The sequence below is a fragment of the Anoplolepis gracilipes genome, chromosome 11 (genome assembly GCF_047496725.1).
Source record: "Anoplolepis gracilipes chromosome 11, ASM4749672v1, whole genome shotgun sequence".
Classification (NCBI taxonomy): Eukaryota; Metazoa; Arthropoda; class Insecta; order Hymenoptera; family Formicidae; genus Anoplolepis; species Anoplolepis gracilipes.
In genome coordinates, this window is record NC_132980.1 from 9,816,532 (window position 1) to 9,836,581 (window position 20,050).

Sequence of the window (20,050 nt, forward strand, 5' to 3'; positions counted from 1 at the left end):
GTGTTGCGCAGGCGTACCACGCACACGCACAGCGTATGCGTAGCCCGTAGCCATGTTCACATTGTGTTACCGTACGCAGAATCTAGCATTGCTAATGCTTATCAGCTGTGCGTCTGTCTCGTCTGTTTCGATGACGGTCGATCGTCGACCGCAGATCACGTGGGATCGCGCGGCGAATTGACAGGAGCGAGCATTTTTTGCACGCGTCGCGACTTGCGTCTCGCTTCTTCCCGTCCCGTGTTCGTGTCGTGTCGCGTGATTTCGGAGTCGTCTGACACAACGCACGTTCTCTGCGAATTCCTCAGAGCAATCTCTCCGCGCGATAAATCCGCCTCCCCCTTCGAGAGAGCGATGCGTGATGTTCCTTCGCTGCGAAAATCATCCATGATCGAGTTTCAGACAGGCGACGCCTTTAGGTTATAACCCTTCCATATGAAGAATCGCAGGAGGACAACGCGTATGTTGAACGGTACGTGTGTGAGCTTGAATGCTGTGCACTCCGAAGTAGATGTGAAAGACACACTTGTGTATCTGTTTCTTTGATGATGCGTTGTGTGTGATTAACAGGCCTTTATGTTTAATGCGTGCGATGCGTGAACACTGAATAGACAGTTGGTTGATATGATTCGCTCTAACATCTTTGTGCTTTGGCTGATTACAGAGGAGAATGGACACGACGAAGGTAGAGGAATGTCAGGGGACTGTGAACCACGTAGATAGAGGTGAGTGAAGAAACTGAGTTTACCATAAGATAAATAATTTTACTTTCTGTAAATTATACATGGAAAGAGCTTTGAAGAGTTTTTATATTGATAAGAAAGCGTACAACTGATGAAATTTAGTATTTAGAAAATTGTTAAGAGAATTCATAATATATCATTATATTTTTACAGTTACAGATGAGAGGAATGATGCTGGAAATAACAAATCTGAAAGCACATTTATGAAGAAAAAGTGAGTAAGATACATTTTCTATATAAAGGCATAATTTTTTTTTTTTTGTACATTTATCTTGATTTAAAAGGAAGAAAAAACAAATTGAGGCGAGTATATTTCTCTGGAAAAAAAAGATGTTCCAATTGATTTAACATAATTTAAAATCCTTGTGACAAACCTTGAGTGTTGCCAGTAAGTCATGCATAGAGATTGTGGCATTGATTTTAATTTTTAATGTCTGAATCAATTGAAAATATCGTTGCATAAAAGGTATATCCTTGCAATATGGAAAAAGATCTCCATGGAATTCTGTTATTCGATTTTATCTTATCTGCTAATACTTCTCGCTATATAAACCACTGTGTCAGCTGGTATCATTTATATGATTCATTTGCATACAAAAACGAGTTAGTTGATCGCATTCGGCTTTATCGAGAACTTCATTAATTATATTTTAATATCGTTTAGTACGAAACAAAGTAGTCGTGTTAACTACTTTACATTTTATCGCGTTCGAAAATAAACTAATATGCCGAACAAGGTCTAAAGTTTACCTTGTACATCTACTCACGTATTCTTTTAGTATCAGTTAAAAAAATGCCTTGTTAAACGTCAGGCTGCGTAGTTCCTCGTCGAGTAAAGTTAGGCAAAGTGCTCGATTTTTTTCGGTAAACTTCAATCTTTTCCGCGCGTGAGAAAAATTATTTAACTCATTTGTTAAAGATAAATCGCATAATTATATGAATAAAATTGCAACGATTACTGACATGATCCATTTGATCTTTCGATCGTAATAGAATTCTTTTATTGCGCGCACGATTTACATAGAATAAGCACACAACCGTACAAGAACACGATACTGTTTAATAACAGTTTAATAACTGTTTAATAATAGTTACGAGACATTCCTGTCATTTTGTAACCAGATCACCGATCATATATCGAAATTGCGGTCTTATAGATCGTCGAATCCGCTTGGAGAATCTAATCTGGATGTATTAACAGGTGCTTTGTGTGCTTCTTTTTCGCGTTATCGCGTGCACCGAGTCGTTTGGTGCAACATTGTGCATAATTGAATTCGTAATAAGTTGTGTGAAATGTATCCTGATAGTTTCAATATGTTTTAATCAACCGCGTCTCGTTTCGAGGAAACGTGATAAATTATAGAAAGAGAAACCATCGCGGATACAAGAGAAAAAAAATTCGGTTAAATTCAAACACGCGATATATTCGAGGAAATTCAGGGAAATTTTTTTTAGTGACGTGACACGAAATGACACGAAAGTCTAAGGATACGTGGAAATACAATGTGTTAATTGAGACACCTGGGTAAGTCGCTATTATCGGATTATTTCAGATTGTCTAGGAATATTTCTACATTCATGAATATATGAGTCACACGTTTATTTGCGTCATTAGTTTTCTATTATTATTTCCTGTCGTTTGCAGCCGACGTATTTTCCATTTAAAGATTCATCATTGGTGATAATCAAGTTGGTTAAGAGATATAGTTCGAAAGATATTATGGTCATCAAAATTGAGTTAATCCTCGCAACCATTCTCACTGTAAACACTTAAAACACGAGTACGTAGCATTCTTGGTGTCTCGAGATAAACAGCAATTGCGACGATAAATTAAATGATGTTCTTGATTCACGCGTTTTAATGGCTATTAAGAGAGATTGTATACGTGAACAGTAGAAGCAGCGTAATATTGTTTATATTCAAAAATGAGACAGATATTAGATTATTAAACATAATATTAAAAATTAAGATTGTACAACGAATAAAATTTACAGCAGGAAATATTATTATTAACTCCAAATTAATCGAATAATTTGTAGCTAAATTTCTTGGATATTTTTTGGGGAAAAAAGTATATTTAATCTTTTTAATTCTACTTGTAAACATATTATATACTTATCTGAAAACACTTTAAGCAATTGTGATAGATGTATTATTTATGAATTCTTATAATCAATCTTTATTAAAATAACTAAAATTTCTTATAATTATAATTATTTTAGAATACAACAATTTAAGGGAATTCAATTAAAAATTAACTATCTATAAATTATATTCTCATTAAGTAAAGATATTTTACAAACAATATTATAGATATTTTTACTTCACAACATTATAGGTCTGCAATTAGACATTAATTCTCAAAATAGCTTATTAGTACTTTTATTACATCTAATTAGGATATTAGAATAAAATATAAAATAATATACATATTACAATATTTTTATAATTTGTGGAACATAATAAAATCTAAGAATATTTCAAACATTAAATGCTGTAGAGAGCAAGGATGAAAAACAAAATAAAAAGAAATAAAATAATATTAAACTAATATAATTCAATAAGCATAATTTCATATATGGACTAAGTTAGTACAAAACAACGTATCAAATTAATAGTTGAAACGTTAAGAATAACAAGGAGATAGCGAACGTTTCGAGCTCCTGTTTGAGCCTCCTTCAGCGCAGTAATGTAATCGTAATGAAATATAAAAATACAAATAATTTAAAAAAACGGAACGCAGTAAACATGTTGCTCTTAACGTAATATGTGGAATTATGCTTATTGAATTATATTAGTTTAATATTATTTTATTTCTTTTTATTTTGTTTTTCGTTCTTGCTCTCTACAGCACTTAATGTTTGAAATATTATTATTTATAAAAGAGCTATTCTTAACAGTTTTTTAAAATCTAAGAAGTCACACAAAATAAATAATAAAATTATGATTACATTTAGTTCCGGAATTTAATTACGTTTCAGATATAAGGTCAGCATCATGTGATGCATTTTTATTTTATTTCTAAATTTAATATCAGAGAATATCAAGCTGCTTTGCGTCAGAAATATGGACTTTTTTTTCTCTCTGTCTTTTCATCATGCATAGTAAACAGCTCCGTTTAATCTCACGGAAGGCATTGCGACCTAGAGCACGCCTTTCTCTCTCATTCGTGTTATACTCAAGTAGTAGTCTAAGTCTTCAGTAGTCGATTTTATATCAGGTAGTCGAGTCCATACTTAGTTCTCCAAATATTCACTCTCGCCTTCCTTATACTCGTTAAACGTGTATCATTTTTCATATAACGTGCTGCGGTGATTTTGCCATGTGTTACGTGCTTCTTGAAACTTTAAATGTTTTTTTAATATAATAATAATGTGTATATATATCTTATTAGTATTTCTTAAAAGAAAATACGATAGGCACAGTGTTACTCGTGTGTGTGAATGAATATTAAAGTATTACAACATTGTTCGTGATAATGATAATTAATTTGAGAATTTGAAAGTAAGCTTGGTTGTCGGATCTTTTTAAGCTCACGAAGAAATAGAACAAATTATCACTTGGCTTGTGGCCGCATGAGGTTCCTGTTCGTTATCTCTTTTTATAATTATGTGATATTAGTTTTCCAAGATAGTTTTTTTAAGATAACAGAGCTTCGAGAATATTCGAAAGGAATATTATGACTCGAGTAACGTAATGTGATTAAATCTGCAATATCGCGAATTCGTGTGACGAGAATAAAATTGCTCTGTTTATTCTGACGCGAGATGACCAAGTTCAGGGGTCCATTGGTCCATCGGGTGAAGCTGACGTATAACGATCTGATGGATATTTCTACGACGCGCGAAAATATTAAGTTGCTTGGGTCAGTATTGTTATTTTTAAGAGTAAAATGTATTAAATCTCTTTTAAAGCTGACTTCGAAAAGTTAACATTTCGTTGATTTTTTTCATTTTACTACATATTTTCTCAGGAGAATCTTTAAAGGAAATCTTTGTGAATCTTTAAATATATCATGGACATATTTTGATACAAACAAATGAAACGATTATTAGTTCCTTTTGTACATTCTATTCCATGCGTGATAAATGCGTAGATACGCGTAGATATATGCGTCAAGTTTGCCAGATGAAAGTTTATCACGAGCAGAAAGCGTGAAGGCCTTTTCCTTCAATTAAAGTGACTTTCACACTTAAAATTTAGTTCCGGCAGTTCTGTATGACTTGCTTGTATATAAAGATATATTTAGACACTTAGAATTGTATATTAAAAATCAAATTTTTTTTGCAATATTTTGTAATGCAAAATCGACCGAGTGCCTTTGCTACCTAGATATACCATAATCGCTGACTCTTTTGATAATGCTCGATTTATCGCACATGCATTCTATGTAGTTTTTTATGTTTGCGATTCCGTCGTGATAAGATGTATTGTTTAACGGTTAACGAATTGCACATCTATACGGAAAAAATTTTATATTACAAATTACATGAAAAATACATTCTCTTTTATAACATTTATTGTAAATATAACGACATGAGAATGTTTATTACATTAAAAATTATACTCTATACTATTTGTATTGTTTGTTATCATTATACTTTTGTTTGTGCATTAAAATATTTAAATAATTATAGTATTTCTTTATAAAATCTAGTATGTATATTAATATAATGTGTAATTAATATTATTGAGTAAACATTTTGTGTGACTTCTTAGATTTTATCATGTTCCACAAATTATAAAAATATTGTAATTTTACTATAATTTTTTTTATGTACAAAATAACGATATACTTGTATGTACGACTTGGTGCGACGAAAAGAAATAACCGAGAGGTTGGTCACTAACAGTTATAATGTACAAAAATTACCTTTTGATACGGATTACTCTTAAATTATACCTCGGATTATTTAAGATTACCTAATAGTATCTCAAATTAAAAATAAATTTTGAAAAAGAAATTTTACTTTAAATTATTTTAACGCTAAAGATTATTTAGATTTACCAAAAATAACCTTGGATTACCCAAAATTTTGCTGGGATTGCCGCTGAATTATCTAGCCCTTGTACAAAAATTACCTCAGTGACCAACCTCTCGGAAATAACATAGTCCTTATTTTTCGAATTTATTTATTATACAAATCATAAAGATTTATCAAGGAATATTATTATGCAATAAATAATGTAATACTGCTATATTACATAATTACAAATGATTTATTCGTCGTTCAAATTATAAAAAATCTATGCTTGATAATAATTATGAATAATACTGCAGAATTATTTGATTTTATTTTAATTTAAATATATATTATCACACGAGAGCACTTATACAGAGTGTTTAAAAAAATTATTCAGCATTTATATGATAAATAGTACACACAATACTGACAAAGTCTTATTGTCGTTCAATTGTCATTCAACCAGCGATTATACAGCTACATTATATGCATTCTACAACTGAACGATTTTATCAGTGAAATATTTCTAAAGTATAGAATCTGAATGAGGACATTCAGAACATGAGTTTATAAACATTGAAACACATAGAAGGCAGTCATAGTTATACAAAATTATTTACATCACTGAAACAATTAAATTTTCGAGTTGTTTAACTAAAATTTTTTTACTCAGTATTGTGTATATATTATCTATCATACAAATGCTGAATAATTTTGTAAAACATCCTGTAAATCGAGAAGCACACATTCAAAAAAATATTTTGCTGATGTAGATAGATTTCTAGATGTCTCAATTAAAATTTATCGCTACTTTTTGTATCTGTTAGAATATTGTTTGTCACGTATAGAATTTATAGTAGCAATATTCTAGCAATACTTCTAGAAAATTTAGATCCCATTGCCAAAAATATTAATCACAAATATAATTATCCTTAACAAAATAGACACCACAGAAAAATGTTCTGTCTAAATTACACTAATAGTACAGATATAAATTCTGTCTCTGTCATTTAAATTGATAAGTGCAAAATATATGCAGTATCACAGTATTTGCTAATAATTAATCTGTTTCAGTTAATTTTTTACACCCAGAAAATTTTTCTTGAAGTTGCACGATCATTTTTTTGAGTGCATATATGTAAACAATATAATAATAATATACGTAATAGATACGTAATAATAATATAATATATACGTACAATATAAATATATTGTATGTATAAAGGACTCATGTAATGACACATGAGTCGATATAGATATTCAATAAAAATCGAAGAGAGAAAATGCTTGAGACTGGTATAAGAGAAAAATGTTGAATGGAATTTAATTCCTCGATAGCGGCAAAATTAATCCGGTTCTCATTGTCCTCTGATGGGTGACATCCGTGGAACTAAAAGTATTTGCTCCTTCATCGAACAATCTCCTCGTGTGCCTCGCAAAATGATGTGACCTGTGTATACGCAAGATATATTTACCACGAGCTTATATATTATAATAAATAAGTACTTTTTGCGTTAGTATTAGCATTTGGCAAAATCGTCCGAAGAGCTTCGCTTTACTTCAGTGTAGGATAATGGCGTATCAGCTCGATTATTTGACTTTCTTATATCTTCGGAAAAAGAAGTGCCGTGAGCAAAAAGCGAACCGTGAGCAGTTGACCGTGGGATAGTGATTACTGAAGGAATTATCAGTCGTTCGGTGATATCATCAAGAGTATTGTGTGCATTTTGGTGTCGTGTCTACCCCACCGTTGTTGTGAAGGCCTCCTTTTAGAAAGGAGATTCGCTCGATCATAAAAATCGTAATCAACGAGAGAACACATTTTTTTTACGCAACACATCGTACAAGAGATTAATTACGTTGTTTTCTTTACGCATAATTTTTCCAAGTAAATGAACAATAATAGTTTGACGTAATAAAGTTTTTAAAAGACGATTGACGAGCAATCTGGCTTGATCTTCAACAGTAATTAAAATCGCGATTCGATATTGCGATTTTTATCGCAACGATGAATTAGAATGTCCTTCGAGCATTTCGAACGGAAACTCTCGTGTTTTTTCAACAATTGTTAACCAAATCGATTTTATCTATTGCAACACATGGTATTTGCATTACTAATTCGCTAAAAACTTATTCTTCGCGATAATATCGTCTAAATACAAATTTCTCAAGATATAATTATCTTTCCAGAGAGAATATTTCCAAAAATTAATAAAATTTCGGATTTTAATATCTTTTTTGGAAAATTGATTACAATTTATCATTTATTAATCGGCTATAATTGGCTACGCTAATTATACTTTTACATTATTTTTAAAAATTAACTTTGTTCAGAAAAACATTTCTGTGCTTATCTATATTTCGTTCACAAAGCAATTTCGTTCTTATCTATATTACATTCAATTGATAAGAAAGAAATAACTTTGAAGAGTCTGAATCGAAATAAAAAGCTGCGTAATAGTTTTCGATAGTGTTGATTGAGATATTTTAATCTTTTAAATGATGAAAGAAGAGGACAAACGGCCTCTTCTTAACAAATCTTATGGTGCCATCGATTCTTGGTAAGCTTCGTGCAAAAATTTCAATTGGTGTGCTTATATTGCAATATTTTATATTTTAGAAGGCCTTGGTGTCCATATTATTTTCGTAAAATTTAAATTAAACAAAAATCTATGGTTTCAAATAACTTTCTGTCTTAGAATTGAGAAAAGAGTAGAAAATCGAACAGATCCATAATTTTAGTTAACGCTTTTGAAATGCATTTTCTTATATCTTCAGTATTAATATAAGATAACGGTGTGTTGAAACTTTGGAAAGTGCGTAATTACATAAAATGTGTCTGAAAGAAACATTAAACTTTATCAAGAAAAGAAATGTGAATGAATAAATTATATCAGAACAGCTTTTTTGCTGTATTTTACTTTATTTGCCGTTTTAGCTTATCTATTGTTTGCATATATAATACATAAGGAATGTTAAATGAAGTTTGTAAAAATATGCTTTTATAATATACTTATCGTCGTTATCTGTGAGTTGTGGATTACGGATAAAAAGGCAAAAATTATTGACAAAGTCAATAATAAATCGTCTTCCGTGTCTTGATTATGATATACTATCACGCGGTGACTATTAAAATTTTATGATGTTAATTAATAGCGTATCATAAATTTGTAGGTCCTTTATCAAATATATGTATATATAAATATATTTTTATTTACGACGCTCTTTATTCGCGACACGAATATGATACTTTTCTATTTAACTTGTCACGTTAAATGTAAATTTATGAGAGAGAAATAAACTGTAATATTTTATTTACTGTACTGCTACTTTGAAGTACTGCGAAATCATCGTAACAATTTATAAATCCTCCAGTTGTTCTATTGTTTTATTAATAATAAGATATAATCATGAAACATGTTACTAGAAAATATCTGAATATAGAAAATGTCTTATCACTGCCTCGATGCATACAGTTTATCAATATGAAGTCGATAAACTCTAAACTATATTCTTGTGTATCCGGTCTTTTTAATATGAATTAAAGATAAGATGTGTGCACTTTATCTTTTTACGTTGTACAATTAATTTATTAAAGCAGTAAAATTTTATTCTTAGGAGAATAAACAAATCTTAGGACAATTTGTCTTCAAAAATATTTCTGTGTAAAAATATAGATGAAACTTATTGTTATATTAATTGGCATTTTTATTATTTTTATTATTTCTCATATTATATTGCATGTATTTTAATTACGAGATGTCGTGAAAGTAATATTAAGGTTGAACGCGTTTTCTGTTCTTATTGAAATATCGGAAGAGCTCGAATGAACCTGAATTGTCTGTAAAAATGTTTAAAGGGATGACGATGACGACACAGACTACGAGGGTACGACGCATCTGGTGCGAGTGCCTCGCGAACGAGCCACGGATGAAACCAGTGCGGTTAAAATCGGTATCCAGGGCATGACCTGCCAGAGTTGCGTGAGGAACATCGAGGGAATGATCGGCGAGCGACCGGATGTCGTCAGTATCAGGGTAGTCCTGGAGGAGATGGCCGGCTACATCGAGTACAAAATACACGAGACGACCCCACGAGAATTGGCAGATGCGATCGAGGACATGGGATTCACCGCCAGTCTGCCGATATCCAATGACGTCGTGAAGAACGAAAGTGTGAATACCCTCATCTCCATAGAACCTGTCAGCAGGATCTGTAACATACACGTGGACGGAATGACGTGTTCGTCGTGCGTTAAGAACATCACTAGTGAGTCGATATATAAAATATAGAAATAAATCCGGATACAAATAAAATTCATTCATAGTTCACCAATATGATTATATTATAGAGTATGGGAAAAATCTAAAACTTTATTTTGATTTATTACATTTAAAATTTCCTTGTTTTTGTTGGAAAGAAATGCTTTGTTTATATCTGTGTAAGCAAAAGTTGTTAAATCTGTTTGAAACTTTGCAAAGTTTTTAATTTTAAGCTTTAAATTTTATATCCGTAGATTATACGTGTTGTAGACTCCACATTTTCTACAGATGTTTTATATATTCTATAGGTGTTCTATCCGAAAAGTCTGGTATAAAGGATGTTAATGTTAGCCTGGAAAATAAGGAAGCCAAGGTAACTTACAACAATAACGATGTAACGGCCGATCAGATAGCAGCGTACATAGAAGACATGGGCTTCACTGCATATGTGAAAGAAATGGATAATAAGACTGCGAGATTGCACACAATTGTCAATAATAACAAAAACATGGAATCTATACAAGCGAACGGCGCCGGTGACATCAAAGGACAATTGTCAAAATGTTTCTTACATATAACAGTACGTTATACTTTTAGATTTTAAATTTATTAACAACCTAAGGGATAATAGGTAAATAGGAGCCAAACTCTGTAATTAAGCATATAATCATTTAATATAAAGTCAAAATTAAACTCTTAAAATCTAGAGTTAAAATAGATATTATTATTCCTGAGAATAAGTAATGGTCTAATCTTAACAATACAATACCACAGTTATTCCATGTTATCACTTAAACTATGAACTTTCTGCGATATTAGTAATGTATTATTTTATTTATGTTTGCGTTGAAGAGAGCCAAAAAGATTGGCCGAAACATTCGCATTTTATTATGAATTAGAATTTTATGCGCCTGTTTTAACTCTAGATTTTAAGAGTGTTTAATTTTTCCTTTATATTATATGATTATATGCTCACTAATTACAAAGCTTGGCTTCTATTTGTCTATTATCCTTTAACTTGTTATTCTCACAGATCCTCTCATTCGTTTTGTTTAAATTTATTTATTTAAACTCTTCATATAACAATATAGCGCCTTGTGTTAACGGTACGGATGATGATTTCATTTGTCGGTTAAAGGGTATGACTTGCGCTTCCTGTGTCGCCGCGATAGAAAAGCACTGTACAAAATTATACGGCGTAAACAACATATTGGTAGCATTAATGGCCGCTAAGGCGGAGATCACGTATGATCCCGATAAAATAAGAGCGGTAGACATTGCTTCCAGTATAACGGAATTGGGCTTCCCTACGACTTTAATCGAAGAATCAGGGACTGGAGAAGGCGAGATTGAATTAAAAGTAAGATGACTTATAAGTTTAGATTAATAGAATTAATATATATTGAAAATATATTATTGTTTTAAGATAAATTGTCTCACTTACGATATTATTTTTGAATATATTTACATTAATATAAAAAAAAAAGATTTTCAGAAATTTATAATTACTTGAAAAAATATGTATATAGTTAATGGAAGAACGTTTGCATATTTTTGATGAAAATAATTTCAGATCTTAGGTATGACGTGTGCATCGTGCGTAAATAAAATAGAATCAACCGTGAAGAAGTTGCCCGGTATACGATCAGCAGTGGTCGCCCTCGCGACTCAACGAGGAAAATTTAAGTACGATGCGGAAAAGATTGGTGTCAGGGATATCGTCGAAAGTATTAATAAATTAGGCTTCACGGCCAGTTTGTTTAGCAACCGAGATAAGGAAAATAGAGACTATTTGGACCAAAAGTAAGTTTAATTTTTTCTGCACTTAATTATCCCTCTGTAGGATACGAATTTGTTGGAATTATTGTTTTTTGTATTGCAGAGAAGAGATAAGCAAATGGCGAACAGCGTTCTTGGTATCATTGATCTTCGGAGTTCCGTGCATGATAGCGATGACGTACTTCATGTTAATCATGTCCATCGGCAACAAGACGCACGAAGAAATGTGTTGCATAGTACCTGGTCTCTCTTGGGAAAATCTAATACTCTTCGTGTTCTCTACACCAGTGCAAGTATGCAATGAAACATTTATCTCTCTAAGCCACTATATGTTCAGATTAACCATTTCTACATTACTTTCTGCAGTTTTTTGGTGGCTGGCATTTCTACGTGCAAGCCTATAAAGCCTTGAAACACGGCACGACCAACATGGATGTCTTGATCTCAATGACCACTACGATCTCCTACATTTATTCTGTCGCTGTCCTAACTGCCGCTATGATAATGCAAGAGAATGTCAGTCCACAAACGTTCTTTGATACCCCGCCGATGCTACTAGTTTTCATCAGTCTAGGAAGATGGCTCGAGCATGTGGCAAAAGTATCTTTTCAACAATGATTCAATAAATCACTTCTGTAAAGAAACATACAAGATATTAAAAATACATTTTGCTTTTAGGGGAAAACGTCTGAAGCTCTCTCGAAGTTGTTATCTTTGAAAGCCACGGATGCAGTATTAGTCACGTTGGGTCCGAATAACGAAATACTATCCGAACGTTTAATAAGCATCGATCTAGTGCAACGCAATGATGTGTTGAAAGTGGTTCAGGGTGCCAAAGTGCCTGTCGACGGCCGCGTGTTGTCCGGTCAGTCAACCTGCGACGAGAGTCTGATTACAGGCGAGAGTATGCCGGTACCGAAGAAAAAGGGTTCGGTGGTAATCGGCGGTTCGATCAATCAAAATGGACCGTTACTAATCACAGCCACGCACACGGGCGAACACACGACGTTGGCGCAGATTGTTCGCTTAGTAGAGGAGGCGCAGACGAACAAGGCGCCGATCCAACAGTTGGCAGACAAAATAGCTGGCTATTTTATACCTGTGGTTATAGCAGTCTCCATAGTGACACTAATAATCTGGATCATCATTGGCTATATGAACGTCGAGCAGCTGCCCATGTTACACAATGATCAGATCAATAAGCACGGCATGAATCGTGAAGAGATCATATTTCAGTATGCTTTTCGAAGTGCCCTAGCGGTGCTCGCCATTGCTTGTCCTTGCGCACTCGGCTTAGCCACACCAACCGCGGTTATGGTCGGCACAGGGGTGGGTGCGCTGAACGGTATTCTGATCAAGGGTGCTGAACCTTTGGAAAATGCGCACAAAGTTAAATGCATCGTTTTCGACAAAACAGGAACATTAACTCACGGTGTGCCAATGGTCACCAAGATCGGTTTGTTTGTGGACGAGAAGATCTGCTCGTTGACAAAGTTGCTACTGATCGTCGGTACAGCGGAAATAAACAGCGAACATCCTATTGCGTCAGGTAAATATCACATTTTTTGTGTACGTTGAATCACGTTGAATTACGTTTTGAATCAAAATTATTTTTTTCTTTGTTAAGCAATCGTACGCTATGTGAAAGATACGATCGGATCGGGTGCTACTGGGCAATGCACGAATTTTCAAGCGGTCGCTGGTTGCGGTCTCAAGTGTAAGGTATCTCACCTGAGCGCCGCTTTATCCGATGCGCTGAAGTCTGAGAAAATTATCAACTATGTGAATCAGACGAGCAATGCCCCGGCCGGGATGTACAATCTCAATAATGTGCCTATTGACAATGTGCCAATCGTCGAATCGACACGGGAAAGACAAAATTTAGATTTGCAATTACTATTAAATCCCGATTCGCAAGGCGATCGGAACATCGCCGACGACATGTATGAAGTCTGTATTGGTAATCGGGAATGGATGCGCCGAAACGCAATCAATATTCCACAGGAGATTGACGCAAGAATGGTTAGCGAAGAAGATCTCGGACACACTGCCGTCTTAGTCGCTGTAAATAATGTCCTCATCGCTATGATCAGCGTCGCTGACACTGTAAAGCCCGAGGCGCATCTCGCGGTCTACACTTTGAAGAAAATGGGACTGCAAGTGATTCTTTTGACAGGCGATAACAGAAAAACCGCAGCTTCAATCGCTAGACAGGTATGGAGAAGATTCTGTTGCGTACATAAAATTTCATTTCCGGTTAGATTTATTGCTCTACGTATTTTGTTTCTCCAAAATATACAGGTTGGCATTAGCAGAGTTTTTGCAGAAGTGTTACCTTCTCACAAGGTGGCTAAAATTCAACGACTACAGGATCAGGGTTTAAGAGTCGCCATGGTGGGGGATGGTGTCAATGACAGTCCGGCTCTAGCTCAATCGGATGTCGGTATTGCAATCGCGTCGGGCACCGACGTTGCTGTAGAAGCTGCCGACGTGGTTCTCATGCGCGTAAGTCACGTATACAATAAGCGAAAGTATACGTCTATTAATTGTCGCACGAAAAAAAATGTCATATTATATTGCAGAACGATCTTCTGGATGTAATCGCGTGTTTGGATCTATCACGGAGGACGGTCTGCAGAATAAGACTGAATTTTTTATTTGCCAGTATCTACAATCTTTTGGGCATTCCCGTAGCTGCTGGAATATTTAGTCCCATCGGCCTCTTCCTGCAACCGTGGATGTCCTCCGCCGCCATGGCTTTAAGTTCAGTGTCCGTTGTTGGAAGTTCTTTGCTATTAAAACTGTAAGTACATCGCCGAGTTTTTGACTGTAGATTTAAAACATTTGTAATGAAATTCTTTGGTGATCGCACTGTCTATTTCACAATCGATTCAAGTATATTTCAATACATATCGGTTCTTTGTTATAGTTATAGGAAACCAACTAAAGCCACGTTGGAAACTGCGGAATACCTAGCAGCTATACACGCCCACTCCACAGCGCGAATGATCGATTTAGACATGATATCACTTCATCGTGGATTAGACGATTCGATCGCACCAGTTATGAACAGATCGACATCCACATTGTCCAGGTATGCGCAAATGAATGTACTACTCTCAGCCGGCTCAAGGGATAATAACTCGATTGCTTAACGCATGTATATATAGCTAATTAATTATAGCATAAAATGGAAATTAATTTATTTAGTATACAATCTTGTACAATGCCAGAATTATCTTTGACAATATTACACGCTCTTCCTTATTGCTCATTCGCACATTATTAATATCATTGAGGAATTAATAAATCAAATGTAACTAACCAATAATTATATGTTTAGAATATTAATTTTAATTTATCATTTTAATCATAAATTGCGTTCATATGATAAGCTTATTAATTCTTCTTTATTTCATCTATTTTCAACATTTACATATTGATAATGTGTTTTTGAAAATTTTCATGTATATGTATGAGCTCCTGCTTATTGTAATGATATTGAATGAAGTAATGTAAATATTTTTCTTGAGAAATATTTGTTGAGATGCATTGGTTTTTTTCTTCGCATATCACTATTTACCTTGGATAATAAGGTTAGTACAAATTTTTTTTTTTAATTTTTATGGACTAATAAACAAATTAATAAATGGCTAAATAAATAAATTACTGACAATTGTAATCATATCACTATCCACCTTGGATAATAAGGTTGGTACAAGTTTTTTTTAAATTTTTATGGACTAATAAACAAAATTAATATATTAATAAATAAATAACTGACAATTGTAATCATATATTAAATTAAATTACTGCTTTAGAAAAATATTTCTATTAATGTTGGTCTCATAATAACGATTTGTCAAATATATTTTTCTAAAAAAATTTCGCTTATTGTTCTCTGGAAATATTAGTTTGGGATTTGCAATAGAATACAAGACTGAGATTAAAAGTTTGTGTCATGCGAGAAAAATTATCTAACAGAGACTAGATATATTTATATATTTTGTTATAGTATTTTATATCTAAATGAATAAAACATATATAGATTGTTGTAATATTTGGAAAACTGTTATATATGTTATGAATTCGCAACTTTATTGTATAGATACGAATAAATACTTATGTGCATTTTCAAATATATTGCTTCTAATTAATCCTAGTTATTTATTATCGATATTTATGTAATAATAAATTGCTTTTTGCCTGTGCTTATTAAAATATAATTATGCTTCTCATGTGAGATATTTTACTTTTATACGTTTCAGGTGTAATTTCGTTATTTTTCCATTGAGAAAGATAAATATATAAATAAATAATTATTGATATATATATATATATATATATATATATATATATATATATATATATATATCATATACTAACACATCTGCCTATATAGCTATTTGGAAGATGATAATATTTCTGTGACAAGACCTATAATTATTAATTTATTGTAAAATACTTCTGTGAAGCAGCATTATTAATCAACTAATAGAGGAAACAATTAACTGTAAAAGTTGTCTATAATAATAGTTATCAAACTCTTGCATCATGAAATTTATTTACAGAATATTTGGAAAGTCAAAACTCGATGCGGAAGGTCATCTTCTTGGTGAGGAAGTAGACGAGATTGATTTGGCTGTGAATTTTTCACATTATCATAAAAATGTGAAAGATCCTATGGGTATGACTCCTGTATGAATCTTGCAAGGCTACAATATGATAAGCATGTTTCTTCCATTGACTTATCTCTCTTCCATAGTAAATTAATAAAACATATATTTTTAACATCATGTTTTTTACAATTGACACTATATAGTCAATAATTTTATTATTGATACTTATGACAATTGTTACCTGCCAGATTTTTAAATAAGATTTGTCAGAAATATTATTAACTGATACAAGACTTTGTTGCTTTGTAAGTTCATGCATAGGTTGACTAATACATCTTTAAATAGATTTTGTGTATTAAGTGTAAAAAAAGAATGTATGATGGTTTAATTATGAATCTCTTATAGTAGTACTGCTTTTTTACTACAATTGACAAATACAAATCTTATATCAGTACTATAGTTTCAATACGTATTGCATACAGGTGTACTTAATTCAAATAGTAGGGAAGAGGAAATAGGAGAGGAAAATTATATTTTATACACATTAAAAGAGGTATAATATAAATATATTGTATATTATAGAATTTGTCATATTTAGTTTTTAATTCTACATGTTCTTTTCTTATAATGTTTTTTAATCAATTTGTAATAAACTAAAAATGTAAATATTTAAAATGATAAAAAAATGTTAATTATACTGCCTGCATTAAATAAAAAAACCACATTAAATATAAAACATTAAATAAAATTATATATTTAATGTGACTTAAATATAACTACATCAATGTTTGAATGTAATTTCAGAATTTTTTATATTATTTATACTTGTTTTAAACACTTAATGTATATTGTGTATCATCGTCTTAAAATATTTAAGATATGCAAATTTGTGTATATATTATAAACTAAAACTTATTAACACAACTTTTATTGTGTACATATTAATATAAGCATTTTGAAATAAAAATTAAAAACATATACATGCGATAAACATACATATACTATATATCAAAACTTCAAACATCAATATATGAAAATCTTTTAAGAAAAAGAAAAAAAAAAATTAAAGCAGCTTTATAAAAAACATAGTATTAAAAAAAATGCTTACAAATTAGTATAGCACATCTCTCTAAATAATATAAAAATACTATTGTCAATCTAATTTGTGAATATTAAAAAATATTTTTTTAGATATCAGATATGTTTGATGACCAATTTTTATCCATCTCCTTAACATATATATAAGATGGAGATTCTTCAGATTCATTGGCTGTATTTGTTTCAGAAGCGAAATTTGTAATATCATACATTATGTTACTTTCGTTGGATTTGTTATATTGTTGATTAGTTATATTATTTTGCAATGAAATATTTGTTGACTCAGAATCTAATCCATGTGTATTCGAAGCAGATGATGAATTTTCAAAGGTAGGTATTGTGGATGGATTGAAACTACCTCTTTCCTTGTATTGATCTACAGACATATTCGCTTTCGCCAGAAGATCTTTGTTATAATAGTTACTAAATTGTGTGCTAGTATTGCCTGTATAAAAAGAAGACGACGGTAATGGTTCAGATGGAACAGACACGTCCGGAACAACATTTGTATTATTATTATTATATGGAACTGTTAAGTGATTTATATGACTGTTCCAGTTATTCAACGGAGACATTGGATTTTTCCTTGCCATCATGTTGTATCCATTGTTTGTATTGTTCATTGTATTAAAACCACTATAAAATAATCTTTTAAAATTATAATCTGCTTGTAATGGTTGATAATTAGGAAAGTAATTGAATGATCCTAGTGCGGTGTTCCAGACATTATTAGAAGCAGCTGATGGAATGTAGCTTAAACTACTGTTATTGACCATTCCTTGGATTGCATTGTTCGTTTTCGGAAAAATTTCGACATTAGTATGCATGTTGTGACTTGTACAGAGGTTGCACGAACATCGAAAAACTTTGTTTTCCATATTAAATAATTTATGAGAATCTGCAGATTTAATCGAAGAATGAAAGTATGGATTTTCCTCTTGTTTTACGTTGTAATCAGTAGCAGCGTATGTATTATATTGTCTATCATTAATAAAGCTAGTTTGTCCTATTTGATTTTGCGTATTAGTAATATTATTCAATGTAAAATTCTGACCACTTTTTGGTACAAATAACCAAGGATTAGAACTTGTAAGCATTGGTGGTTTCAAATTTTCAGGTCTCAAATTATTGTAATCTAGATACTGCAACATGTTTCTATTATTATTTGAATTGTAATTGTAATATGATTCCTCTGGTTTTGCTATTCCATACGGAATATGTTGCAGCATGTTGTTAGCATTATTAGACTGAGCATATCTAAATGATGGTAACATTGATTTTTCATATCTTTCAGCTTCAAACTTCTTGTACAACGTTAACATCTCATCTGATATCGTGTTTGTTGCCATCTTACTTGATTTCTTTGTTACCTTCTTCTGCTTTAGTACCTTGCCGCAGATAGTTGTCTTCAAATTTTCTTTCTTCTCATTTACTAATAAACGATTACTTCTTCTGGTTCTTTTACCAGTTACTTCTGTGCTCACCTTATCTATCACTATTTTGTCTGTAACTTCATCTTGTTTATATATTTCATTTTCAACAGGAACATATCTCTCTTCGTAATATATCTCTTTATCCTTGCAACTTTGAATAGCTTCATTTCCTAGAGTTGTGGAATTTGATAAATATACATCATCACTACCATTGCCATCATCAGGTTGCGTCATTGAATTGTGCTTGATTATTTCTAGTCCTTTTGGGGCTTCACCAGTGATCAAGTCTAGAATAAAAATTATTTCATATTTATTAATAATATTAAAAATCAGCAAGATGTGATTGAAAAAAATAGATTATTATCTAAATAAAACATTTCAAGGGACTTGTTGCATTCTAGTCGTTACTCAATTTATTGAGTTAATTCGGGAAAATTTTTGGCTAAAGCTTTATATGATTTAATATTTCTACCATTCGAGAACAATAAAAAAGTCATAAACGAAGCAAAAAAATTGTGCGATTTATTTACTTTATGTGTGAGACTTTCGACCTTATTTTCTGATATAATTACGTACCTTGATTATCCATTATAGACGAAACTTATTGAATAACGACGTTTCGATATATTTTACAACATGTGACTCCAGAGTAGAAAAAATCTTCTAAAATATTTTCCTTTGTTGGATGAAACGAATCCTTTGTCGAATACCCAATACCCAATAATGTCTTTCGTCTTTGATGCGATCAAACCACGATATCCTTATCATTGGAGAAATTTAAAATTTTTCTTTCCTTTGGAGACAATGCGCCAGCGCCGCAGCGCGCATATGCTGTCCAATAAAATCGCCGAGGACAATCTTGATTTTATTGGACATTAAAAACGCGCTCTCTTTAATTTAATAAATCTTTCGACTCGGATATATATCTTCGATTTTTACTATCTTATTGTTAGTTTAGAAAAATAAGTATTTTCCATGAAAAGAAAAGAAATATATAAAACAATTAGAGGCTTTATTTCTTTTCTAATTTTATTGTGCACGTTGTTACATCAGAAAGGCAATATTATTTAAAAATTATTTGTTTATATATATATATATATGATTCAAATATTAGAAATAAAGGTTAATCAATTATAGAAGTATATGCTTTTTTT

The 20,050-nt window shown here is 31.9% G+C and overlaps 2 protein-coding genes across 6 annotated transcripts; one reads left to right on the forward strand and one right to left on the reverse strand.

Annotated features, from left to right (window-relative positions):
• Nucleotides 1-64: 64 nt before the first annotated feature.
• Atp7 (copper-transporting ATPase 1) lies at nucleotides 65-16,964 on the forward strand. Of its 5 annotated transcripts, none has more exons than XR_012047703.1 (15): nucleotides 65-469; nucleotides 662-722; nucleotides 894-954; nucleotides 9,565-9,974; nucleotides 10,276-10,547; nucleotides 11,106-11,327; nucleotides 11,541-11,770; nucleotides 11,850-12,039; nucleotides 12,113-12,346; nucleotides 12,425-13,295; nucleotides 13,374-13,960; nucleotides 14,048-14,251; nucleotides 14,329-14,549; nucleotides 14,676-15,457; nucleotides 16,318-16,456. XR_012047703.1 is itself a non-coding variant. In XM_072902503.1 (15 exons), the coding sequence occupies exons 2-15, from the start codon at nucleotides 668-670 to the stop codon at nucleotides 16,448-16,450; spliced, it is 3,855 nt and encodes a 1,284-aa protein (XP_072758604.1). In that variant the 5' UTR covers nucleotides 65-469; nucleotides 662-667; the 3' UTR covers nucleotides 16,451-16,964. The 5 variants fall into 5 exon arrangements, 4 of the variants coding, with proteins under 4 accessions (XP_072758604.1, XP_072758607.1, XP_072758605.1 ...); XM_072902503.1 differs by having other exon boundaries at nucleotides 14,676-14,840; nucleotides 16,318-16,964; XM_072902506.1 differs by lacking the exons at nucleotides 65-469; nucleotides 662-722; nucleotides 894-954 and adding an exon at nucleotides 1,327-2,265 and having other exon boundaries at nucleotides 14,676-14,840; nucleotides 16,318-16,964.
• Nucleotides 16,965-17,078: 114 nt separating this feature from the next.
• Nucleotides 17,079-19,683, reverse strand: LOC140671263 (uncharacterized). Its single transcript, XM_072902510.1, has 2 exons — nucleotides 19,473-19,683; nucleotides 17,079-19,183 (listed from the first exon to the last, which is right to left on the reverse strand). The coding sequence occupies exons 1-2, from the start codon at nucleotides 19,483-19,485 to the stop codon at nucleotides 17,553-17,555; spliced, it is 1,644 nt and encodes a 547-aa protein (XP_072758611.1). The 5' UTR covers nucleotides 19,486-19,683; the 3' UTR covers nucleotides 17,079-17,552.
• Nucleotides 19,684-20,050: the final 367 nt, after the last annotated feature.